At 59.0% G+C, this 24,263-nt stretch overlaps 11 protein-coding genes across 11 annotated transcripts; 5 read left to right on the forward strand and 6 right to left on the reverse strand.

The window, feature by feature from the left end:
* Window positions 1-381: 381 nt before the first annotated feature.
* Window positions 382-1,932, forward strand: PAN0_031c6231 (lysR family regulatory protein; the record flags this gene model as incomplete). Its single annotated transcript, XM_014798310.1, has 1 exon — window positions 382-1,932. One exon carries the CDS (start codon window positions 382-384, stop codon window positions 1,930-1,932), a length of 1,551 nt encoding a protein of 516 aa, XP_014653796.1.
* Window positions 1,933-2,404: 472 nt separating this feature from the next.
* Window positions 2,405-4,100, reverse strand: PAN0_031d6232 (iron permease; the record flags this gene model as incomplete). Its single annotated transcript, XM_014798311.1, has 2 exons — window positions 2,405-3,927; window positions 3,989-4,100. 2 exons carry the CDS (start codon window positions 4,098-4,100, stop codon window positions 2,405-2,407), a joined length of 1,635 nt encoding a protein of 544 aa, XP_014653797.1.
* A 1,537-nt stretch (window positions 4,101-5,637) lies between these two features.
* Window positions 5,638-7,320, reverse strand: PAN0_031d6233 (uncharacterized protein; the record flags this gene model as incomplete). The annotated part of the gene is made up of 1 exon (XM_014798312.1): window positions 5,638-7,320. The coding sequence occupies one exon, from the start codon at window positions 7,318-7,320 to the stop codon at window positions 5,638-5,640; it is 1,683 nt and encodes a 560-aa protein (XP_014653798.1).
* Window positions 7,321-8,455: 1,135 nt separating this feature from the next.
* PAN0_031d6234 (uncharacterized protein) lies at window positions 8,456-10,207 on the reverse strand (the record flags this gene model as incomplete). Its single annotated transcript, XM_014798313.1, has 2 exons — window positions 8,456-10,000; window positions 10,094-10,207. 2 exons carry the CDS (start codon window positions 10,205-10,207, stop codon window positions 8,456-8,458), a joined length of 1,659 nt encoding a protein of 552 aa, XP_014653799.1.
* A 1,533-nt stretch (window positions 10,208-11,740) lies between these two features.
* PAN0_031c6235 (uncharacterized protein) lies at window positions 11,741-12,016 on the forward strand (the record flags this gene model as incomplete). Its single annotated transcript, XM_014798314.1, has 2 exons — window positions 11,741-11,841; window positions 11,905-12,016. 2 exons carry the CDS (start codon window positions 11,741-11,743, stop codon window positions 12,014-12,016), a joined length of 213 nt encoding a protein of 70 aa, XP_014653800.1.
* A 640-nt stretch (window positions 12,017-12,656) lies between these two features.
* Window positions 12,657-14,687, forward strand: PAN0_031c6236 (glycosyltransferase; the record flags this gene model as incomplete). The annotated part of the gene is made up of 3 exons (XM_014798315.1): window positions 12,657-12,874; window positions 12,967-13,298; window positions 13,384-14,687. The coding sequence occupies 3 exons, from the start codon at window positions 12,657-12,659 to the stop codon at window positions 14,685-14,687; spliced, it is 1,854 nt and encodes a 617-aa protein (XP_014653801.1).
* A 266-nt stretch (window positions 14,688-14,953) lies between these two features.
* On the reverse strand, window positions 14,954-16,048 carry PAN0_031d6237 (uncharacterized protein; the record flags this gene model as incomplete). Its single annotated transcript, XM_014798316.1, has 1 exon — window positions 14,954-16,048. One exon carries the CDS (start codon window positions 16,046-16,048, stop codon window positions 14,954-14,956), a length of 1,095 nt encoding a protein of 364 aa, XP_014653802.1.
* Window positions 16,049-16,453: 405 nt separating this feature from the next.
* Window positions 16,454-16,852, reverse strand: PAN0_031d6238 (uncharacterized protein; the record flags this gene model as incomplete). The annotated part of the gene is made up of 1 exon (XM_014798317.1): window positions 16,454-16,852. The coding sequence occupies one exon, from the start codon at window positions 16,850-16,852 to the stop codon at window positions 16,454-16,456; it is 399 nt and encodes a 132-aa protein (XP_014653803.1).
* Window positions 16,853-17,330: 478 nt separating this feature from the next.
* On the reverse strand, window positions 17,331-18,545 carry PAN0_031d6239 (uncharacterized protein; the record flags this gene model as incomplete). Its single annotated transcript, XM_014798318.1, has 2 exons — window positions 17,331-18,323; window positions 18,435-18,545. The coding sequence occupies 2 exons, from the start codon at window positions 18,543-18,545 to the stop codon at window positions 17,331-17,333; spliced, it is 1,104 nt and encodes a 367-aa protein (XP_014653804.1).
* A 1,825-nt stretch (window positions 18,546-20,370) lies between these two features.
* PAN0_031c6240 (uncharacterized protein) lies at window positions 20,371-21,258 on the forward strand (the record flags this gene model as incomplete). Its single annotated transcript, XM_014798319.1, has 1 exon — window positions 20,371-21,258. One exon carries the CDS (start codon window positions 20,371-20,373, stop codon window positions 21,256-21,258), a length of 888 nt encoding a protein of 295 aa, XP_014653805.1.
* Window positions 21,259-21,606: 348 nt separating this feature from the next.
* PAN0_031c6241 (concanavalin A-like lectin/glucanase) lies at window positions 21,607-24,012 on the forward strand (the record flags this gene model as incomplete). Its single annotated transcript, XM_014798320.1, has 3 exons — window positions 21,607-21,804; window positions 21,966-23,896; window positions 23,979-24,012. The coding sequence occupies 3 exons, from the start codon at window positions 21,607-21,609 to the stop codon at window positions 24,010-24,012; spliced, it is 2,163 nt and encodes a 720-aa protein (XP_014653806.1).
* Between the last annotated feature and the right edge of the window lie 251 nt (window positions 24,013-24,263).

Consider the following 24,263-nt stretch of genomic DNA (forward strand, 5'->3'; position numbering starts at 1 on the left):
GACTGACGGGTCTTGCATCAATCTCGCACCAACCTATACAGCGCCGCGGACTTGTGCACGGACAAGACGCAACGCACAGCCGGCTGCATTCATCACGACGACAGCCCTGACCGGCGCAACGACTTTAGTGCGGAGAGCTGAGACACTCCAATTCCGGCCAGCCCCTCTCCCCCCGTCGGAACGGATGGCGCTATCAGCAGTGCGCAGCACTGCGCAGCATTCAGTCCCGCAATTCCGAGCCGTCGCTGTCTCGACCAAGTGTCGATAAGTATTGGCCATGCCCCTTTCTTCCCTCCTAATCTCCAACCCCGCTAGCCCCTCTCCCCCCGCTCATCCCGCCAGCTGGTAAGGTTTGACTGCAACATGCCAGCTACGCCACACATGCCAGGCTACGATGCCGTCGCCGTCCCCGTGCTCGATAGCACGCTCGGAAACACGGACATCATGACACGCATCTCGCTCACCTTTCCCACGCAGCTCTCGATCGCCCTCCTCCAAGACTCGTGGTACGAGCTGGTGCGCGCGTGGCCGATCCTCGCCGCACGCGTCCGTCACACGCCCTCGACTCCATCTGGCCTTTCCTTCCTAATCCCGCAGCCCGGAAAGGTCAAAGAGCTTGAACAGCGCTCGCGCACGACGCTCAAGGATGAGGAAAAGCACATTGTGATCGTCGATGCATCCTCGCGCTCCATTGCGAGCTTTCATCCGATCGCAGCCAAGGCGGTCGAGTCGAGCTTCAGCAGGGATACCGTCAGCGTCGGTGCAGCACCAGGCAGCGCTGATAGCCTCAAGATGACGTGCTCCAATGCAACGACGTCGCTAAAGCAGCTGCTCGGCGCGGATCAGGCGTACATCACCGCACAGGCTACCGTCTGGAGCGACGCCACCACCATCACGCTCGCCTTCAGCCACATCGCAGGAGACGCTTTCAGTGTCAAGGCGATCTTTGAGGCGTGGCGACGCACGATCGAGTCGACAGCACCTGCTCCGCTCCAGGGCATTGGCGTGGACCCGTTCATCGCCTACCTCCCTCCGCACGGCAAGAAGAGCAAATCCGAAGACACAGAGAAAGAGAAGCAGGCCGAGCGGGATGTTGGGCTGCCACTGGGTTTCTTCCAGTACGGCTTTATCGACAAGGTAAGGCTCGCCTGGAACCTGATTTCGGACATCAAGATCAAGCGGCCGGAGAAGGAGTTTGGCCAGTACTACATGTACATGCCCGCGGAGAAGGTGGAGGCTCTCATGGTGCAGGCGCGTGCCGACGTCGATGCGCTCGTGTCGGCGTCAGACGACAGCGAGAAGCAAGCGCTCGATACGCGGATTAGCACGTTCAACGTGCTGCTTGCGTGGCTGCTGCAGAACATCCATGCGGCGAATCCGAAGCGCAAGCGCATGAGCACCGTCATGACCATTGTCAATGCCAAGACGCGACCGCCTGCTCGACACGATCCCTCCGACTATCCTCCCCACCAGCTATGGGGCGGAGCACTGGGTGTGCCGCTGGAACCCCTCGCTTCGGGAGACTATGCTTCGCTGCCATTGGGTCAATTGGCGCTGCACATTCGCACATCGCTCACTGCGCAGATCGACCCCGAAAATATGCAGGCGAACATTGTGACGCTTCTCCGCCACACACTTTGGGCCAAGCCTTCCGGAAAGCTCGTATTTTTTGCACGACCGAACCACTACCTCTCCGGCTGCACCGAGTGGCGCTCTACACGATTTGGCGAGGTGGATTTCGGTGCTGCTGCGGCCCCTTCCTCGAGCGTAAAGCCGGTTGCGATTGGGACCGATATGCAGATCGGCGTGTCGAAGCGCAACCGCTGGGTGATTTTTGGCGAGATGGGTGGCGGCGTGTGGTTCTCGGGATTCATGACGCACAAGGAGGCCACGCACAGGGATGGGTTTGGAAGGTACCACCATGTGCAGTAGTCTTTTCCCCGCAGTAACAGGGTTTTGATGCACGAATCTTTAATCTCCGTCAACCTTTGCACTCTGCCTGAGGGAAGTAAGCGCCAGTATCGAAGTTTGAGTTTCGTTCACGCAGGGGCGGAGCGCCGCAATGGACACAGTGCAAGAGGGAGCTGGCCTTGTTCGAAACCGCGATCTGATTTCCTGGCGCTGGGCGTTGGCATTCAGAGGGCTGATCCGGCCCGACCATGTCTCTTGCCACACACGCTACGGCAGTCTTGACGCACGTGGCTCACTTGTGCGCTGCTGCCAATGCTCAGTGATCGGCGTCGGGCTCGTTTCGACACACTCTTGCGCAGAAATCGACGACCTTGACAAAGCCGCCTTGTCGAGCCTGACAGCGGGCAGATTGGTCACGGCTCGTTCGTCTCTTCGAAAAAAAGCAAGCGCCTCCCTTCTATTTACAATGCGCGAGGGCTCCAAAGCTACCGGATCAAACAAGGCTCTCGGAAGGAGATGGGCTTTGGCCGTTCGACTCGTTCTTCTCCTCCAACACGGCCTGGCTCTTGATAAAGTCCGGCAGCGGAAGATCCTTGAGCAGCAAGGTGGACAGGAATCCGATGATGGCGAGCGGGACGAACAGCCAGAACGAATCCGAAATCGCATCGGCATACACCTTCTTGACCAGCACCTGCAGCTCTTTCGGCAGATACCTCAGCGACTCTGCAAAGGCGATCACCGTGAAATCGTCCAAACCCAGCGGGTTGAGTTGCGCATAGCTCGGTCGCAGGTTCTTGGCTGCTTGCGTGGCGAAGATCGTGGTAGCCCCAGTGATGCCCCACACCGCACCGAATGTTCGCGAAAAGGCATAGGCGGCCGTGGCTGCTTCCAGCCTCTCCACGGGTAGCGAGGCCTGAATCGGCGGCAGCGTGATGGGGAACATGATCCCAATCCCTGCTCCAGCGATGATTTGAGAAATAACCCACTCGGCTTTGGATGTTCCCACCGACCAGTGGGTAAGCCAACCGACGCCACCAGCCATGAGCGCCCATCCGAGGAAGATGAGATTTTTATACCGCCCGGAGATGCTGATGATCAGTCCGGCGACCAGCGCAAGGGGGGTGGAGGGTGCAGTTAGGGGGAAGGACCAAATTGCCGATTCGAGGGGTGTCCGGTCTTTGATCGCCTGAAAGTAGATGGGCACCATGTAGATGATGCCGTAAAAGATGACGCCGTGCAAAAAGGTTTGCAGGTACGCCACTGCGGCGGTGCGATTGGCAAACAGGTCGCGTGGAAACACGGGTTGCCTACACAGCGGTCCTGGAATCCACTCCACCATCAAGAACGCCAGAAGTCCGATCAGGCCCACCACCAGAGGCACCCAGACTCGGGGATCTGACCAGCGATACTTGATGCCGCCCTCGGTAACGGCGATGAGAACGGCCGTTACCGATCCAAACAAGACTGCGTTACCCACCAGATCGAGCTTCTCCCACTTCTGTCTTCCCGTCAGCAGCGGCACGCGGATGTTGAGGAACAACACCAGCATCACCAGCGCCACGGCCCCAATGGGCAAGTTGATCCAAAAGATCCACGGCCAATTCGAATGACTAAACACCCCACCCAGCACGGGAGCAATGAACCCGGCCACGGCAAACACGAGTGCGATCAGGCCGAAGTAGACTCCCCGTTCGCGGAGCGTGGTGAGATCGGACATGATGATCTCCGACAGCGCGTGTATACCTCCACCGCCCAACCCCTGTACACCGCGTCCGACCACCAGCACCAACATGGTCTTGGCCGTCGCACACACCACCGACCCCACCAGAAAGATGATCAGCGCAGCGTTCACCGAGTTCTTGCGTCCCAGCGAGCAGCTCAGCCCTCCAAAGATCGGCTGCGAAGCAACCATGGGTAGCAGAAATGCAGAGGTCACCCAGTTGGCCGCGATCGAGGATGGTGGCAAAGCAGCCACAATCGCAGGCAGCGCCGTCGAAATCATCGTCATGTCCAGCGCTACCAAGTCTAATCGTCAGCAAATGCTTCAAAGCGCGCATGAGGATGGGTGGGAACGCACCAGCTAGAAAGGCAATCAGCATCAGCGCTGCAAAGATCGTCCAGAAGCGCCAGTCCTTCTTCATCCGAGGCCGCTCGCCTTCGTTGCTCGTCAGCGCAATCTTGTCGTCCATCGTGTGCGCGTGGGATGCTCTTGCCAATGACTCTAGTTTGTCGAGTAAAGCTCCTGGAGTGAAGGTAGGTCGGAACGAACGGAGCGAATGTTTACAAGTGCTTTCGTAGTCGAGGCCGCTTGCAGTGTCGCCCAAACAATGTCTGCGCACCGCCGAGTCAATGCAGTTCACCGCACCGCCAGAAGCAAGGATGTTCCGGTCGGGTGGCTGGTGGCAAAAATGTGTTGCGCGAGGTGGAGGTGTCTTTCACAGTGCTGAACGTGGTGCACTAGTTTCCAAGATAGGCAACGCCGCAAGCCGGTCGTTTGATGGTAGTATGCAGGTTGAAAGATGCGGTGGAGCCGGTGCTCAACGCAGGGGAGCAGAGGTGCAGGTCAGGGTCCCCTGCTTTGCGAACGGCTCGTTCCGGCCCGACGAAGACACACACTAAGCGCCATGCGGACCTAGTCTAACGATTCCCAGCCTACCTAGAAAGAGCATACAGGGCAACCCAGACCCGGGCAATTTTATTTTTTCTGGGTGTCTTGGATGAATGATGGTCGGTGGGCGGAGCGTCGATCGTAGCCGAATGCACAGTGGCACCGATCGGCCGTGTACCAAAGCGGACGTGCATCCTCCATGCGAAACACCGTTCGCCGTCCCGTCTCCCTCCGCTTCCTCCAAGTTGATTTGTCGATGCTCACTCGGTCGGGGCTCGAGCCTTGAGTCAGCCAAGGCTCAATCTTGCGCTGATCGAGGGTGTAGCAAAACGGCGTTTAGTGTGGGTCGAAACTCGATCGGCACTACGTGTGAACGTGGAGGATAGCGCCGATCCAAGCCGGCGGGACTGCATCCTGTCGATACCGCGGAATAGTCGCTCGCTATCGGTTGGGACCGCGCTCGATTCATGCTGCTGTCCTCTCCACGAACAAGCTCACTCGCCAAGTTGCGCATCGCGCACACATCGGCTAGGATCGGCGCAATGTTTGCGAGCGGATTGGCACTAGCGGATCACGCGCCGCTATCAGCGTTGTTGGCGGTGTGTGTGTGTGTCTTGCTAGTGGATCGGTACATGACTCGGCTGGTGTGGGTGCAAACAACTGTGAGCCGAGCAACACGAGGCCGATAAGCTCGTCTTTGCTCCCTTGGCGCTTAAAATTCACAGAGTGCACGTTGGCCCCCCTAAAACATGAAGCGGCTGCATGCTTTTTAGCGTCGGTTTCACTTTGCCTTATCGTCGCTTGTTTTTGCCGGTACACCACCACTGTCCGGCAGAATTTCGTAAAAACCGAAAATTTAGCGCGCTTGGTTTTTTTTTGGCCTTGGGCAGCGTTCGGGCGCTAAAAGCCGCGCGTCCAATCGACCGGGTTCGCTGCTGTCACAACCGAGATTGGCCGGCGTTGCGTGCATGACACTGCTCGTCCGCCCCGACTTCTCTGCAACGCGTGCTGTTTTTGACACCTGTCTTTCCGCACGGCTCTCGCACATCTTTTTCGAAAACAAAAAATACTTGCCGAATGTGGAAACACTAACATCGCAAAGCAAAAACAAAAGAAATCTACAGACGAGCCGAGATGGGAGCCATGGTGCTAGCGGACGAGGAGGAGGAAGCGGCGGTGTTGGCGGCGGCGGAGGCGGCGCACACGAGCAGCCACTCGTAGGTACGCTGCATCCACTGCTCCATCTTGACGGCGTCGTGGAACTTGGCATCAAACCCGAGCTGGAGCTTGATCTTGCCGTCGACCATGAGCATGCTGATCCACGGCGAGGCGTTCACCTGGCGTCCGCGGTGGGCGGCATCGGTGCGCTCGAGCCACAGCCCGCTCGCTCGTGCCGAGGGAGAGACAGGCTCAAAACGCTTGTGGATCTGAAGCGCACCTACGGACGAGAATCCAGGTGCCTGAGGTCCGATGATCTTGGCAAGTTCTTCCGCGCTAGGCGTGTGTGCGGATCGATTGGCGACTTCGATCTCGGCCCAGTGGTTCGTCAGCGCCCCCTGCGCAAAGTCGGCTACCACGGGGTACGACGAGATGCAGTGTGGCGAGACCAGATGCTTGTTCAGCTCGCTGCGGATGCTCGCAGCTACAGAAACCAGTTGAGGCAGACGATCCAAGCTGGGCTCGAGCGACTTTTGCGTGTCGACGGGGATCCAGAGAAAGACAGCGTCCGAGCCCAGAGGGGTGCGGTTGCCAGTGGCACCTTCGACTGGATCGGTGGAAAGCCACCTGCGCGCGTTGCGCACCATGCCCATCAACGCGCCAGAACTCGATGGCTTGCGCTCCGGAAACGTCTCGGCCGTTGCGAGCACCGTGGCTGCCGATGCCAGATACGTCACGCCCGACTTGACGTGCTTTCCGAACCTGATCAGCTCGCGCGCCGCGTCCGCTTCGATATCGCGCCGGATGCAGATCGTCTCGTGCTTGCGTTTGGTCCAGTTCGTGACGGGCTGCAGTGCCAGCGACTCGTCCATCTTGGCCTGAATCAGACGCAGGTTGTCACGAGCTGTCTCTGCCGCCGCTTCTTCGTCCGCCGCACTCGGCTTGTGTTGCTGCCGATACGCCGCCACCACACTCCGTGGCAGGAGGGGGAGCACATCCAGCTCGTGTTCCGAGGGGATGTAGACCGATCCGTCCGTCGAAGGCGTAGCATCGATCATGGCCTGCAGAAGCACATTGTACAGCTCCGAGATGCTGCCGCCGTCGGCAAGCGCATGCGAGACGTTCCAGACAAAGTGGGCGTTGCGATCCTTTTCGTCCGCCAGGCGCGGAAGGACGAGGTAGAGCATCGACTGTTTACCGCGCGTGGGGAGCGCTCGGTTGTACGTGTACGCGCACACCTCTTCCAAGCTCTCTGCACCGGGCTCACCGAGCCTCACCACCACCATGGTCTGCTCCACCCACCGACGTAGCGATGCCTCATCGCGAAGCACGCGGTACGTGAATGCCTGTGGCATCGACGCATCCGTGTGTGTGGTCATCTCCACCGCCACCTCGGGTCGCAGGTATCGCGTTCGAATCCACGCATCGCGCACGCGCGCCACGAGATCATCCAGCTCCCCATCGGTACCAGCAATGCCCGAACTCGCTGGATGATGCACTCGGAACGTCGCTGTCACCGAGAGCTCCGTGTGGCCGTAGGCGATGTTCTCGTTGAACGACGCGGACGCCTCGTGTCCTAGACACGCGCGCGTCCACACATCGCGCTCCGTCTGCTGCCACTCGTATGTATCTTGCGCCGACATGATGATGCGTTGTAGGACAAGCTTCTTGCTGGTGGTGATGCGGAGACAAGGTCAAGGTTGACTCGATCTCGTAGACGCGAGTAAGCTTGAATGGGCGGTCAGAACAGGATCCACTTGAAGCGCAAAGCGCAAAGCTGCGTTTGGATTACCGTTGCCCTCAACCTGCACATTTGGGTTCAGCCGACGCTCGATCGCATCTCGACAGCCTAGCAGTGGAGCCGGACACTAGCGCTCGAGGGTGTGTGGGCTCGGCAGACGAGGGCGCAGCATGCAAGTGCGATTTCGGCCGGTCGCCAAAAAAATATGCGAAGGCGGCGGTATCGGCGTGCATGGGTCTCGGTTAGCACTGTTCGACACACCACCGATTCCTGCCACAATTGCCATGGGAAAAGCGCCGTCGTCTTTCACGTTCTCCCATCCTGGTCCGAAACAGACACGAGACCGTATCTCTGGCTCGTCCCCATCCAACTGCAACACTCTGCAGGGATGTCCGTCCAGAACAACCGACGGAATCGTCCTCACAGTTGGGTTTTGCAGGTGCGCTCGCTCATCGCTCCGTCACGCGCGGTACTTTCGACCTCCGACATCGGATCCAGTGCAGGGGCTCTTCTTCGAGCCTCTTCCAGCATTCTAGTGTATGGGCGGGCTGAACGCAGGGGCATGAAAGGAACGGAACCTGTGGCTGGAGCCGCCACGCAAGCCCGTGCACTGCACTAGACTGTGGCGGTCGGAGATTTTTCGCTAGTGCGGTACCAGCGCCACCCACGATAGCTTGCCTTCAGCTTTGTTGCAGCACAACACCCGTAAAATCCCGTGCACCTCGGCATATGGCAGGCACCAAAGCCCGACTTCCATCATGCACGGCCATTTAAATACTTATTTATTTAATTAAAATAACTAAGCGGGCCCATGAATCTAGGGCTTGGCTTTCGACGGACATGCTCACAGTTCGGCCCCCGCTGCATTGGCGTGGGCAGGCAGAATTCCGGGTGAGACTGGCTCCCACACAAACTCAGGCTAGGCACGACGCTAGTCCACATCCGACTGGCACACAACAAGATGGTCAAATCGAAGAGACACTGGTAAAATTGAACAAGGAACCGACAAAGCCGAGCCTACTGCAGCTCGGGGGCAGCTAGAGCTTGGCTTGGTCTGGGCTGGTGAGACTTGCAGATGCAGCGGCAGCACGCAGCTGCGACACTACATCGTCCAAGATGCTGCGGACGAGCTTGGCGTCGAAAAAGTGCGAGTCAAAGTGGGCCTGCAGCGTCAAAGCACCGGCGTGGGTGAACATGGCAAAGCACACCGAGGCATCTGTAGTCCTACCACCCGAGCAAATGTCGACAAACTCGAGGTACTCCTCCGCAGGCTGCTCCAGCTGAAGCTTGTTGGAGGCACCCTGGGCCGTGTAGAATCGCTTGACGGGGATGACTCCCTGCGAAGTCAGTGTAGGAGGGCAGACCACCGGCGAGGTTTCCGAAAGTGCTAAGCGCCAGTCCGTCCCTGCTTGTCGTTGACGCTCGGCCGCTTGGGCAAGCTGCGACGAAACTTGCTCTCCGAGATCCGGCATGGCACCAATGATGTGCGGTGTGTCGAGAAAGTCGTCTTGCTTTTGGCGAATCGTGCGCGCGAGTGCAAAGAGTCCTGCCTCGTCCAGGTTGCTTCCGCGCTGTCCTGGCTGCAGCTCTTCGGGAGACAAGTATCCCGAACCGAGCACAATCGCCATGTTGACTGGCGAGCGCTCCATGAACGTCTCCGCCGGCATCCATCGACTTGCATGCGCAGAGTACGCAAGGTTGGCACCCAGCGCAGCGCCATCAGAGCCCGTGCTCGACCCGCAGCGTCGATCAATGCTGTTCACAATGCATGCATACACGAGCGAAGGCACGCTCGCTCCGTTCTTCTTGCAGGCGCGCTTGAGGTTCTGATTATCCGCCGCCTTGATTCGCGATCGCAAGTTGAGCATCGACATGTGCACACCATCGTAGGTGCCGAGAGAGTATGCAGGCTTTGCGCTGGGTGCTTCGAATCGAGGAATGCCGATCGACGGCTGAGCACCGTTGGCCAGCTTCTCACCCACCTTGTGGAAGCCCGCTGCGATCTCCGATGCGCCCGGCTGGAACTTGTCCGCATAGGCGGTGTTGAGGCTCTGCGGAAGCTTCGCAAGCGATTCGGACAGCTCTTCGGGCTTGAACATGGCCGCGAGCGCAGCCCCAGCATCCTGATGCTGCCTGATCGCGTCCGAGATGCGCGGGTTGAGGAGCGCCTCGAAAATCAACTCGCCCTGGAAGAGCGCCCGATGGCCGTTGAGCACGTGAGAGGCATTGACGATGAGACCGGAAGCTCCGTAGAGCGGATCGCAAACGAGGTAGACGTGGAACTGCTTGCCGACCGGCTCGATGCGACGGTTAGAAAGGCGATCGACCATCTGCTGAACAGTAGTGCCGTCGTTGACGACGACGGCGGTGTCGTGAAGCCACTGTTGAGCCTGCTCGAGCGATCGGATGGGCTGCCACAGCGCATGATCGAGGTCAAGCTCCGCGCTCTGGTCATTGGTCACTGTCCAGGTTCCGAGCTCTGGCAGTCGAGTGCGAACAGACCAAAGGGCAAGTGGTAAGCGCTCGCACAGAGTCTCTGATGCAATGCCTGTCTCGAAGAGCAGAGCAATCGTGAGTTGGAACTGCATGGTCGATGTAGTCACAAAATCGAGCGTGTGTCAAAATCAGTATGCAAGCTCGTCGAAGTCACGCTTGCTAAGGACGCGTGCACGTACGTTTCCGTTCTGGTAGTATTCTGTGTAGTTGAGCACCTTCTCCACACCGACGAGCGGCCTCTTGGCGAGGTCCGGAGAGACTTGGCTCCAAGGCTGATTTTCGTCCGTCGTCATGTTGGAAAGGGTGGAGCGGGCGTATCTGTAAGGTGTTGGTGGTGGTGGTGGTGGTGGTGGTGGTGGTGGTGGTGGTGGCGGCGTTGGTGGCGGATGGGAGTGTTAAGGATCCGGGAGCAGCTCGAAAAAGAAATCAAGCGTCGGGGCAAGTATGCAGGGTCCGGAAGCGGCTGGGGCACGGCCAAGGCGAGGCAGACCTGATCGGGTCCAGCTTGAGTGCACTTGTTGGATGCGACCCCGATGTGAGTCTCCAGTCTGGATCAAAGCGAGGAGCAGAAGAGTGCTGGTCGGTACGGCGTGCAGATGCAGGCGGTAAAAGTGGGGAGGCATCGTCAAGGTGGGCAGGTGGGCAGGTTGGCGACGCTTCGTTGGGCTCGCGTATCTCGTGCTGGTTGTTTGGTGCGGCGTCTCAAAAACTTGGCAAGGTGGTTTAGGCGCTGCAGCTCGGATCGAAGAGCGAGCAGCGCTACCAGCGCTCGGCGTTGAGTTTCTGATTCGCCAAATTCTACGCGAGCCGCTAAGCACCAAATGTACAAATCTGTCACGCTGTCACTCACCGCACGCTCGGCGCCAATCATCGTGCAGCGATACAACACTACTTTACTGGATCGCGAGCCGGACGAGCAGCACACTCACATACGACTCTCTCAAGCAGTCGGAAAGCAGGTCAGCGTTGTGTACGCACAAAGTGTAACGAGGTGTTCCCACGCTTGGCTCAGTAAATTTAGACGGAGGAGCATCGTCCGTTCCGGCTTGAGCCGCCTTTCACGATCCTAGTCGACGCCGTTCTGACACGCTATCGCTTAGTCTGTTCGATGACGAGTAAATGTCATCGAGAGCATATGCTTTTCGCGACATCGGCACCCATGCGGTCCGCAGTCGTATCGCTAGCTCGCACAAAAGAGCAAAGTCATCGATGCTTTCTGCCGGGCACGTGTGGCAGTTTCCAGCCTAGCAAGCCGGTTTCGACACTATCGGTACAGGTGCAGCTCGAGCTGGAACGAGGTGGCGGCATCTGCACGATCTCATGCTAGAGCTGCTGCCACGCCGAGCACCACCACCACGATGCGCCCGCTCTCCGGCCTGAAATAGCACCTACGCTGAAAATCTGGGTGAGCCACAGGCATCGCTGAGCATAATTAGCCTCTTCTGGATCTATCTAATTTTTTTAATATTTTTTATTTTATTTTTTTGGCGCACAAAGTAAAAAAGAAAGAGGCGGGTTTTGTGCAAGCTGTTTGACGGTGCACGGCCTGCATTGCATAGCAGGGCCGCGGGTGGCGGCAGCCACCTGTGCAAAGGCGCATTGCTGACCATCATGGTGCTCGACTTGATGCACGCAGGATCGGCTACACTCCCACAGTAGCACCACAACAGTCGGAGCCCACCGCTAGCTGCTTCGCGGTGTGAGACACGCCGCGCAGCACTTCCTCGCGCCAGAAGAGGCAATGATGTTGGTGCGGCCACAGCGGCCAGCTCTGTCACTGCTAGCCTCTCTCTGACACGGCACATCGTCGCCTCACCCCGACATCCATGGATCGGCAGTCTGCATTGTCTCGGGATTCGCGCATCCGTACCGGCCCTTTGACCAGTACCGCCACCGATGCCGAGCCGTCGTCGTGCAGAAATCAAAGGTACGCCTGGTCCAGTCCGCTGCCAATGCGAACCCTTATCGCCGTCGCTCGCCCACTCTGCAGACGTCAATTCGAAGCTCGTTCTGTCAAGGGAAATCTTCGACCGTCTTTCACGCCCGCTTTGCCGCCCGCCGAGCTCTCCGAGCCCGTGGATTCCCGGCCTACTTTGCAGTAGCACGTCACCGACTCAATGCAGTGATAGCATCCTCTAGCACGTATTCTACTTTCAGCTTCAACTGTATCAGCGTACATAGGCTATTGAGCGCACGTTCATCGCATCGTACGGATGCTCGTCGTGGCTGGGTCGAAGAGAGGCGGCGGCCGCGGGTCCTGCCACCTGAATGCAGTGTACAAACGCTCGCCCTGCTATCCTGCAGCGACGAAGGGTCCTTCCTGCAAGCGAGACCGAACCTCGCTCGCCTACTAGCTGCAAATAGTGTCCGCTTCCTGCCGTGTCCTACCGCTGCTTCGCTTACCTGCTTCCTGCCACATCTTTCCTGGCAGCTCTCCCGCTTAGTGCCTTCACGGCATGCAAAACAGTGTTCCAACACTGGCCGCCGACTCCCCGCCTTCCATACGAACGCTTTTCGGCTATTTGTATCGCTGGCTTATCCCGTACATAAAAACACTCGTTCGCGGCGCTCATTACGTTTCAACCCCTCAACCAAGCTCGAGATCCTTTGCATACCCTGGACCTTCTCCCCCTCCCTGGAACCTTTGATCAGTTATCGACGCACTTCTCTTTCCCAATTGCATCTCGTTTCCTACGGCCCCTCTGTCACAAAGCATTTCAAAAGCATATCGCTCAAGCAAATATGAAGATCGCTCTCCTCGCCAACCCGGCACGCGGCGAGATCAACGTCCTTTTGGCAACCGCCTACGAGCTCATCCGACTTGGCCACGATGTCATCTTCCTCACCGGCTCGTCCTTCCGCAACGCCATCGCCGAGTTCAGGGAGGAGCAGAATGACAAAGTCCTCGCATCACGCATTCACTTCTCCGACCTCGGGACCGCAAAGGCATTCGAAGATTTGTACGTCCAAACCTTGAAAGACAAGACATGAGAGACGATGTCTTGCAGCTGGCTGACCATCGCGCACCGTTGTCCATTCTCTGATCATGCAGCACTCGCGGTATGCAGTCGCACCTCAAGGGGTTAAGGAAACCACCCGGAGACTACAGCAGCATGGAGATTTGCCAGATCGTAGCACTCGTTACCGAGCAAGAGTTCCGCGAAGCCGCCACCCTGGTTCGTGACCGGTTGCTCGAGCTGGAACCGGACATGATCGCCGTGGACGCCCTGTCCCCCAACCTCGTAACCGGCTGCCGCATGACCGGCCTGCCTTGGATGTTCACCGTTCCCTGCTCGCCTTCTCTTACGGCTACCCGCAAGAGTCTTTTTGACCCTCATCCGATGGGTCGCAGGCGACAGCGTACCTTGATGTCTGCGCTCGAAAGTGAGTATTCGGAACACAGACCCCACACCTGCATCGATTGATCCAGTGACCAACTCCTTGACGTATCCATCCCATCCCCTCACAGACCTCAAATTGACGATCCGCGAGACTTACGGCAATGCCATCAAGAGGGACCTCTACGCGCGAAGAGCGCTGCTCAAGAAAGAGTTTGGCCTCAGCTCAATGGGCTTCAACGCCGACAGTGCCATTGTGCCGCCCCTCTGGAAGGATCGCAACTGTGTCGGCGGCATTCACTTCAACACTCCAGGTCTGTGGGACTCGATTCGACAGCCGCATCAGATCACGTTTGTCGGTTGCGGTGTCACCAGCGACCCGGAAAACCACTCGCCGAGCCAGGCCAGCACGCCTATCTCGGAAGTCGCAGCTTGGAGCCCGTTGAGTAAGCTGTCGACTTCCTTCGATCATTCTGGCCAAGGCGAGCGCGACCTGGACGTCGAGTGGATGGATGCTGCCTACGCCGCCGGCGAGTCGGTCGTCTACCTCAACATGGGAAGCATGTTCCTGTGGACCGACGACGAAGTTCGAGCGTGTCTGCGCGCGTTCGAGCGGCTCCACCGTGAAAGCGGCGGTAAGATTAAGCTTCTCTTCAAGCTCAACAAGCCGAAGCGCAACCCGGGCAGTCCAGGATTCACCTCGCCGCTCAACACGCCCACCGCCGTGGCGACGCCCAAATGGGACGAGAAGCGTCCCATCGATTCCAGACGACCGAGCGGCGTGTCGACGCTCATCGTGGCCGAGAAGCTCAGCGAGGCCATCAAGAACGTCAAGCCGAAGCGCAAGACCGATGCGGAGAAGGGCTACTCGCAGTTTACGCTCTCCGAGTTCGAAGGGCTCGAGTACGTGCGCTTCACACGCTGGGTACACGACCCGCGTCGCATCTACAAGCACCCGGCTCTTCGCGTCGTCATTCACCACGGCGGCGGCAACTCGTTCAACGAGGCAGTACACTACGGGCTGCCGCAGATGATCCTGTCGCAGTGGTTCGACACGCACGAGTATGCCATCCTCGCCGAGCGCTTCGGGATCGGCCTGCGTAGCAAGCACGCGCCTTTTGTGGACGAGGACGACCTGTTTGCCAAGATGCTCCGCCTGCTCCGAGGCCCCGAGGCAGACAAGATCCAGGCCAATGCCAAGATCTGGTCGACGCGAAGTCGCAACGCCGGCGGTGCTCCCGCTGCTGCAAGGCTCCTCGAGACTCATGCTCTTCTCTTTCGCCAGCGCAAGCAAACACGCGATCAGACGTCCACCGCCAAGACGAGCACGAGCCTAGATGCCACCGAAGTCGCTACTCCGACCTGTACCGACACCGAGGCCAGCTTGTCGCCCAAGATCCTGTCCAGCGCCGCTTCCACTGTCACCAACCCCTAAACGCCTTGTCCTGATTAAACTGCTGTCGCTCTGTCACCGATACCTTTTGTAAAGCTGCATCTGCATAATAGAGCTTTTCCACTGTCACGGCTCAGTACTTCGACTGTTGTGCCCGATGCGATGCTCCTCGGTCTTGCGCTATCTGATTCTCGTAGAGTGGGCCTCTCATTCCGTTGCCAGTACTAATGCAACACACCAAAGAGCTGGGGAGACGGGCCGTATTGGATTGCATAGGGGTACAACGGGCGTGAATGGCACAAAGCCTACTACCACTGAGGGAACCAAACCTTGTCCGAAGTGTCGATGAGATGGTCGAGCATCTCGACGCGCGGCATGACTGTTCCGAAGAGCTTGTCAAAGATTCTAGTTTGCTTGCCGTAGTTTCCGGACTTCTTCCATCCGTTCGAGTGATGGAGGTCGTGATCCTCAATCACAATGTCCATATCGAGCTTGGCAAGAGGCAGGCAGTCGAATGCGGGCGAGGTGCCGGCACAGCGGATGCCCGAGTGACCCATGAGCTCGAGCATCTCGACGTACGACCAGCACAGCATCCAGTCGTAGAAGCCCATGGGTAGCACGAGCCGCACCGTCAGATGCGCCAGCAGCGGGATCACCAGCACATCGCCCCACTCCTGGACCGAGTCGGCGTAAAGCGCCAACACCGTTGTCGGCAACTTCGCCGTGTGGTGAGTGCGGTGCAGCCTCCAGAGCGTCTCGGATTCGTGCATGGCGCGGTGGTACCAGTAGAACCAGAAGTCGACGGCGATGGCAAAGGCGGGAATGAGCACCGGAAGCCAAGGGGACAGCGTCATGTCTTGGCTGGGGTCGTAACACAGCAATGTCGCCGCAACGGGACGCAGGAAGCCAGTCATGGCGAGGGACTGCAACACCTCACGAACGCGATGGTCCGGGATGCCGTCGCGCGACTTGTGCGGCTGAAGGAATCCGATGCGCTGTGCAACGGTTCGAGTGCTGTGGATGACATTGATACCGTACAGCGCGACGTACGTGCCCCAGAAGAGCATGTTGGTTAGCAAGCCAAAGTTGTGGCCCGTGAAGTGGGCATAGGCATACTGAAGCGCGAAAGCAGCACCGAAGCGCGGCCAAATGAAAATGTGCGCGCTAAGGTTGCTCCAAACGGGGATGGGGTCGTCCTTGTCGTGCACAATCGTCGTCGATGCGGGCGGGAGCGGGTCGATGTCGATCAAGTGGATGAGCCAATGGAAGAAGCCCCAGCCGTGCTTATCGTCTTGACGGTGCCATGTGGACTTGAGTGGGCCCTGCGATGGACGGACTGGTTGCGGCGAGTGCGTTTTGCCCTTGGAAGACGCAGGCGCAGCTTGCACTCGTGTAGCGACCATGTTGGAGATCTGGCGAGTCGGTGGTCAAATGGCTCGGTGGCGAGGATGACTGCTGCGCGACTATAGTACTCGACACGAGCAAGCGTGCTTTATATACACCAAGCTCGTTGGACGAGCCAAGGCAAGGGCGAGGCGCAAAGAAGTGCTCGCTCTCGAAGTTGGGAAGACAGCATGAGGCATGTGAAAAAAGGAGGCGCGATACGTCGCTTGGTCAAGCTCGCTCTTCGCGTACAAGTGACAGCTTGTGGAGGTGGTGCATGAATTTGCCGACGCCAGCGTCCAAGATATTGCCGCAGAGCCAGGGTCCAAGCTGACGCCAAGAGTCCGCCAGCGCTGTCAGTCAAAGTTAGTAGCTACCGCACACAGAAAGGACGGAGACGAATTGGCCGAAAAACAACGGCCGACCTAACCTGCTGCAGCGCTCGAGAGTCCAGGTGTTCGGCGGCAGGCTTGACGATAGGCGTGACAGTGGCCTGCAGTCTTGCTCGGTGCGCGTCGCTGTCGTCTTGATGGCCAGGGGCTGAAGACTGTTCCGGACGTCGTCGAGAGAGAGGCTGTCACCTTGCCAAGATTGGTCATGCCCCAGCGTAGGGCGCTGGCGTGTATGCTTAGAAAGCTGGCGAGTCGATCCCGCCTGTTGCAGGCGCTGGGCGACGAGGACACAAAGTCGAGATGAAGAGCTCGAGCGAGACGGAATGAATGTTGTTGACGACCTCGAGCGCGCATGTCGTTGTCGAGGCGGGGCTCTTTGATCGCTGAAGAGACCTGCGCGAGCATTTGCCTCGAGCCTGGCGCCGTTGGCATGGCGGCTGCGCCGGTGGACGGTCAGAGGAGCTCGATGACGGCTCGTCAACGTCCGAAGGCAGCTGGACGATCTCGATGCTTGGGCCCCGGCGTCTGCTTGGCAGGACTGGCACGCTAGCATTTGGACAAGGACATCCGAAATACCGCAACTACCGCTCACGCTCTTGCGTTTTGAATGGCTCTGCATCGCGTCATGTCTGCCGAAGACGTAGGTGGAGTGAATTACTATCTCGGCCGCCAAGCGTGTGCCCTACGTTGGGGCTATTCGGTCGGACGGGAGGCTGGTCGGGCGTTGCGTCGCTAGAGATATTCGTGATTCGGCCAGCCACTTATGATACTGCCCACGCAGGGTCCGAAATGGAGGCGCCAGAGGCACGCGCTTCTTGCATCCAAGTTATCTTCCACTTCAGCTACTTGAGCTTCCATTGACATATCCCTGGAGTGGATTTTGGCTGTCCGGCAGTTGAGCGAGCTGAGCTTAGTCGCGCAGACCTGGGTCGAGGAGATCGTCCCAACCATGCACGGTGCCGTGGTTGTCGTCGCTATCGAGCTCGGTGTGATCCCTATGGAGCTCGCTGCCCGGGCTGCGAGGGTCAGAGGAGCTGGCCACCGCCGCCGCCTGCTCTGGCGCAGCGGAGCTAGCGACCGGCTCGTGGATGCGGCAAGGCGGCTGCTGGCCCCACTGCTCCGGCGTCCGGATGATGGCAGTGACGCTGCCCGCCTCCACTGTGCCGACGTTGTTTGGGCTGAAGTTGGCGACGAGATGCGGACACCTGCTCGCGATCTCGCCATTGACCATCCAGCGCTGGACGCTACCGGGAAAAGGCATCATCGCAACGCTGGATGTTGGCCAACAGACTCGGCCCGTCCGTCTGGACCCCGTCTTGGTCGGCGTCGGCGACGGCGCCACGGCGCTGGCACGGCGCTGCTCGAGCCGAGTATCGATCTCGCGCTGAGCATTGTGCAGCTCAAGCGGGCGCCAAGGAGGCGCGACGACGACGATGGCATGTGCGTGGCCATCCCCACCGCCATCCGAGCCTGCGTGGTGCTGGGAGCCGGTTTGGCTCTCCTCCTCGGCCTCGGAGACTTCGGCGCTCATCGCCTCCCTGATGGCGGCAAAGTCAAACCCGTGAAATCGACGCCGCAGCTCCTCATCGCCAGTTAGGTACTTCGAGCGCCGCTTCCTCTTCTTTTGAGCTCGCGTGCTCTGGCGGCGCCTCGAATCCCTCGCTGCAGCAACGTTTGGTTGTGTGGCGAGACGCTTCTGCTGGCGGTAGCGTGCGAAGAGGCTCGAAAAGCTCGCAAAGTAGACCTGGACACCTGCATCGTGGCTGCCATGCGCCTTGATGCGATCGTGAGCGCTGCGATGCGAGCGCTCAAGCTCGCAGACGATGTCCTCGACGAGTTCGGCATACCAAGAGTGTTCACGAAGCACGCGAGCCGGATTGCGAGGAAGACCGCGCTCGAGACTCTATCGCTGACCAAGCCTTGCTCTGAGGGCTGGATCTCCCTAGGCCAGATGGTTGATGCTGCAGCCGCAACCGCCGCCGCCCTCACTTCTTATTGGCCTTCCCTACCTTACAAAGTGTTCACGCGCCGATACGGTCTGATGCGAGAACAGGAAACGACCGCAACGCGTCGATCTCAGCCCTCTCACGTCGCCTCTCAGGTCGCAGCTGGATGGTTCACTCATGCCCTCGACAGTAAACGAGGCCACAGTCCAGAGCAACACCGGAGGTAACATTGCATATTGCAGCCCTTCACCAATTCACTCGGGCCAGGGCGCATGTGGGCCAACAAAGGCAAACCGGAAAGCGACGACACGGCTCGCTTCCTTGTGCGTCGGGAAGTGGGAACTGCGCCATATGAAATGTGACGATTATAAACCAAAGTGCGCGAGCTGCGGCAGCCGAGCAGCAGCAGCAGCAGCGACGAGCGCGTCGACAGGGATGCTAACTGAATCAGACTGCGTGGGAGCCAATGTGACTGTTGGCGACCAGCATTTGAACACGCACACCAACGTGCGACTTTACAGAAGTAGCTCGATGGTCCCCGCCAGTCTCGCTCCGCAGCCCAAAGGCACGGAAGCCTCTGCCAAGATGCTGGCTTTGTCCCAACTCGATCCGCAGACCCGCTGACAACAGAACCGCGAGCATGGCTCGGACACGCAGAAGCACCCCAACAATGTGACTGTTTGGATCTTGACCGATCTCGAGACGCACGACAACGCGCGGATGCCCGCTACGAACTGCGTGCGCCTGCCGGTGCTCTGCTATTCAATGGTGCAGGACGATGTGGATACGATCTCCTCCTCACCCTGCCGTTGCTTCTCGGTGGTGCACCGCTTCTCCATGAGGCCCTCTTCCTGCATGAGGCGACGATTGGCCTTCTCGGCATCCCGGCGCCACTTTTCTTCTCCAGCTCAATCTGCTCGGTTGCCTTGCAGAGGCGCTCCTCGATGACGGGACGCCGCTAATGGTTGACCGGCACGATGCAATGGGGCCGCTTCCTGATCTTCAGGTTGGCGGTCTGCTTCTCCTTGGACGTCTCGAGCCGCCCGCATCGGGTGTTTGTGTTTTGCTCCCTTGCACCGGCGCACGAGGTGGGCCGAGATGATCGCCCTGACACATGCACGCCATGCATGCTCCGCGCGCGTTTCTTGCTGAAGTTTGCTCGCTCAGCTCTCTTTGGTCGAACGGTCTAACCTCTCTGTGCATAGTCTCTTGGCCATCGCCGCAGCTCCAGAGAGCCACTGTTCCGCGGCAAATTCCTACAGCCGCACGGCCGAACTTGGTCATTCTGGCAGCCGCCTATCCGTTCTATCCTCTCGATCCCCTGTTCGACACTGCGCTGTCGCTATCACAGGCGCGCGTTCAATCTGCTCGGTCAATCTACTTTGTCGGCCCCGCCCACCGACATCAATGCAGCTTTAGGCGGAGCGCGCGCGCAACCGCGTCGGGATCGAGCTCCAGCCAGGTTTATAAGCGCCCGATACTTCGCCAGCACCCCCACCTGCACCGTGTACAAATGCCAGTGCCATCCAACATTCTCTGCTCTCTACGCTAACATGTCTCGTGTTGGAATGGCTCGTTGACCTATGTTGCCGCCTGCCCCGGTTGGTGCGCCTTTGTATGGTTTTGCAGCTGGCTTGGCGCTGCTGAGCAACGCGTGCAGCTGCGGCGCGACCCGGCTAACATTCAATCACTGCGTTGAATTTTATCTACAAGGGAGAAGTGACGGCCTAACAAAAACCCTTTTTTTCCTTGCCCGGAGCTCGACGCGGAAGTCGGGTACCAGGAATTTAGCTAGAGGGAAAGCATCTTGCGGCCTAACAATTGAACTATTTCGCCATGCGGGTCGGAACCGTGCGAAGTCGCAGAAGACCCTCGTAAGCCCGACCAACGTCTGCAACCTTGCTTCCGCAGCATCATCATCCATTGCGCAGCAGCAGCAACAATCACAGCAACGGCGCTCCGAGTCTCACGCTGCACAGCCATCCCGTTGCATAGTCATCCACCATGGCCGAGACGGCAGGTACATCCGCCTCGACACCCTCGGCGAGGAAGCCGCGCGGAGCCAATCCTTCGGCCGACTACAAGTCGCTCTTCCTCAAGTCCAAGGACAAGTACGACCGCGTCTCGACCGACCACACCGACCTCGTAGCCAACGTGGGCAAGGCCGCGCTCAAGCAGCAGAAGCTACGCGAGGAGCTCGACTTTCTTCTGGACGCCATCGCGTCCAAGCAGGCGCAGCGCGTTCGCATCGAGCAGGCGCATCGCGACCGTGCGCTCGAGCTCGAGCGCGAAGCAGCCGCCGCAGTAGCTGCTGCTGCAGCTGCCAGACAACACGCAAGCTCTCTCGGCAGCAGGGATGCCAAGCGCGATCGTGGCGCGTATGACTCGCGCTATCACGCTAGCGCGGACGACTACAGGCCCTACTCGGCGCGGTATGCAGACCAAGCGTCGTACGCGGCATACGAATCGACTGACCGCACAAGGTACGCCTCGCCACCTCCGCATCCATCACGTGCTGTAGCCGGCAGCGCATCCTCCCAAAGAGGCGACGCGTATCCCGCGTCTGAGACCACCTCGCCTCCGCGTGCACTGCCTCGCGATCCGTATGCGCCGGCATCCTACCGCCACCCCACTTCGCAATCGCCTCCTGTGGCGCATCGAGCGCGTGCATACGACCAGCAATCTCCGCCTCTCCGTCACGAAGCACACCACGCATATCGCGAGTCTACACCGCCCCTGCCGCCACCAGCAGCAGTCGCATCTTCGGCAGGCGCTGCCGTCAAGAGGCCAAGGCCGACATCCGTCGAGCGAGAACTACTCGAAACCGAACAAGGCTACGACCAAGATTCACGCCATCGCACACATCACACCAAGCGAGCCAGGAACGACTGATCACTGTCAAGCCTGGTGCACACGCTCATACCCATGCAGCTTCTCCTTGTACTCTACCCTTTCTCCATCAACGCTGCCGCCAACCTTCTTGGCCACATTTGCAGCGCCAACCTGGCGCAGCTCTTCTTCCGCGCTCGGATTATGATCGTGTGGTGGCCTCGATCGCATGATCGACTTGAAGAAGGAGTCGTGAGACTTGCGAATAACTGCTCGCTGCAGTTTCATTACATCTCAAGGGGCTCCAGGGGCGCTCCTGGTGGGACCGTGCATCACAGACAATCTCAGACTCTCTCATGTCAGGCAAAGGCGGTTTTGGAAACCCTTGGACGAGTCGAGACACGTGTAGCAATGAGCATGTACGCGCACTCGAAATGCACGCGCCTCTGCATGATCATCTCGGACCAACCCACCTCGCCATGCGATTATGTGCATGCAAACAAGTCCCTCATGGCAGCCGAGGGGGCCAAGGTGGGTGCTGCCACTTTTGAGCTCATGTGGCCCCACGCATTGGGTGCGTGCCACAAGGCTGCACTGGCGTCGCACTCTGTCAGCCACACAATCCACTATGCAGAGAGATGCTGCGCCCATTGTTCATTCTTAGGTGGCTGCTTGCCACATTTGGTGGGTATCTTTGACAGCATACGGTGAAGAACGTCAAGAGACCCTTGAAGCTTCTGCCATGCTCCGTCTTTCATCCCCCAACCTAGATCCGTCGTCGGCTTAGTGTCGAGCACGACTGCAACAGCGTTTCGATTCGACGACTGGCGATGGCGGCACAAGCGGGCTACTACGCTGGCGCGCGCAACGACGAGGATTCGCATCAGCCAACTTTGCACGTTGCCACCACGGGCCCGGCTGGTGGACCCGTGCGTTGCGGCTCGTTCTCCGATACCGACAGCTCCAACGGTAGTGCACATCCACTACACCATACGCCTGAACACGGCGCCGGCCACTTGCCCTTCCCATCGGGGCCGCATGGCGACATGTACTCGGATGCATCATCGTCGGCCCACTCGCGGCCACCTGCCAGCAGCCAGACCCACACCTCGCAGGACAAGTTCCGAGCAGTCGCCTGGCTCTACGACTACGATGGCTCTGCCGAGGCGGATGACTGGCTGCATGTGCCCGGCGTAGAACGCAAAAAGAAGATCTCGGAACGACTATGCGGATGCTGCAACATCAGCTTCCTCGGATTTCTCAACTTGGCGACGCTCGCGCTCATCTCGTGCTCGCTCATGATGCTCTTTGCCGGCTATCCCATCCTGCAATTCTTCCGCAAGGCCGATGCGGACCGCAAGGCCAAGACGTTCTTCGGACTCGGCGGCACCAATGGTACGGGCCAGGTGCCGCTGCTGCCCGGCCTCTTCTCGTTGATCGATCAAGATACCCCCGAGAAGGCGTACAACTGGAAGCACCCCATCGACGGCGGAGGATTCCATCTGGTATTCAGCGACGAGTTCAACCAGGACGGACGCACGTTCTGGCCGGGCGACGATCCGTTCTGGGAGGCGGTGGATCTGCACTACTGGGTCACGGGCGACTTTGAATGGTACTCGCCCGAGGCGGTCAACACCTCGAGCGGCTTCTTGAACGTCTGGATGCAAGAACACGAGACGCACAACCTCAACTTTCGCTCGGGTATGCTGCAGTCGTGGAACAAGTTCTGCTTCCAGGGCGGCTACCTCGAGACGTCGGCTGTGCTGCCTGGAACGCACGATACCGAGGGCTTCTGGCCCGCCGTCTGGACGCTCGGCAACCTCGGCCGCGCCGGTTATGCAGGTACCACACAGGGGATGTGGCCGTACAGCTACAACAAGTGCGACGTGGGCACGCTCGCCAACCAGACCAACCCGGAAAAGACCGCACCCTACTCGGCACTGCATACCTACACGCCCTACGACCAGAACGGCCCGGGAAAGAAGATCAGCTACCTCGAAGGTCAGCGCGTGTCGGCATGCACTTGTCCTGGTGAAGACCATCCTGGTCCATCGCACGACATTGGACGCTCTTCTCCCGAGATCGACGTTTTTGAAGCGCAGACCTACATGGGCCACGGCAGTGCATCCCAATCATTCCAGATCGCACCGTTCGATGCGAATTACTCGTGGAGCCAAGCGCCCGAGGTAGCGCACCTCTACTTGCCGGACACTACCTTCAACACCTACACGGGAGGCATCTACCAGGAAGCCGTCTCGGCCATCTCGCGCGTCCCCGACACGGCCTACGATCAATCCGGCGGGATCCCCGTGCGCTTTGGTATGCAGTGGGATCCCGACTGGGACGGCGATGGTTCCGGCAGCATCACGTGGTTCGTCGATGGCAAACCCACTTGGTCCGTCACAGGACACGCGCTCGGTCCCAATCCGTACACCGAGATCGGCCAACGACTCATTCCCACCGAGCCGGTGTCGATCATCATCAACCTCGCCATGTCCGACGGCTTCCAGGCGGTCAAGTGGAATCAGGTCCAGTTCCCCGCCGTCATGAAGATCGACTATGTGCGTGTGTATCAGCGCGACGGCCAGCCGGATCGCATCTCGTGCGATCCCCCAGACCACCCCACCGCAAAGTACATCCAGGACCACCTCGACGTCTACATGAACAACAACTATACCGTCTTTCCGCAGGACAAGTACGGGTGAGTACGGCGCATCCCTCGCTACTTCGCCTGAGATCCAGACTAGAGTGCTGACAATGTTGTTGTTTGGGGCGTGTTGCAGATGGCCAAAGAGCAAGTACTTGGGCGAGTGCTAGTCCATCACCCCGCAGTCGTTTTTGCAATCTAGACAGTCTCTCTCTCTCTCGTGATGGCAGCTACCTTGAGTGACTACCGTCAACATCAACTTTGATGGGCTGGGCAATGGCAGAGGCATTGTTGCGTTGAGATACGAAAGGAAAAGACCAAAAAGGAAAACTGCAGCACCTAGGATTCCCGCGTGGTCCCCCACCGCAGTACTGACTAGGCGATACCTTGCTTAACTTCGCAGATCGGACGGGATGCGGTG

This window comes from Moesziomyces antarcticus (assembly GCF_000747765.1).
Source record: "Moesziomyces antarcticus DNA, scaffold: scaffold_v10031, strain JCM 10317, whole genome shotgun sequence".
NCBI lineage: Eukaryota > Fungi > Basidiomycota > Ustilaginomycetes > Ustilaginales > Ustilaginaceae > Moesziomyces > Moesziomyces antarcticus.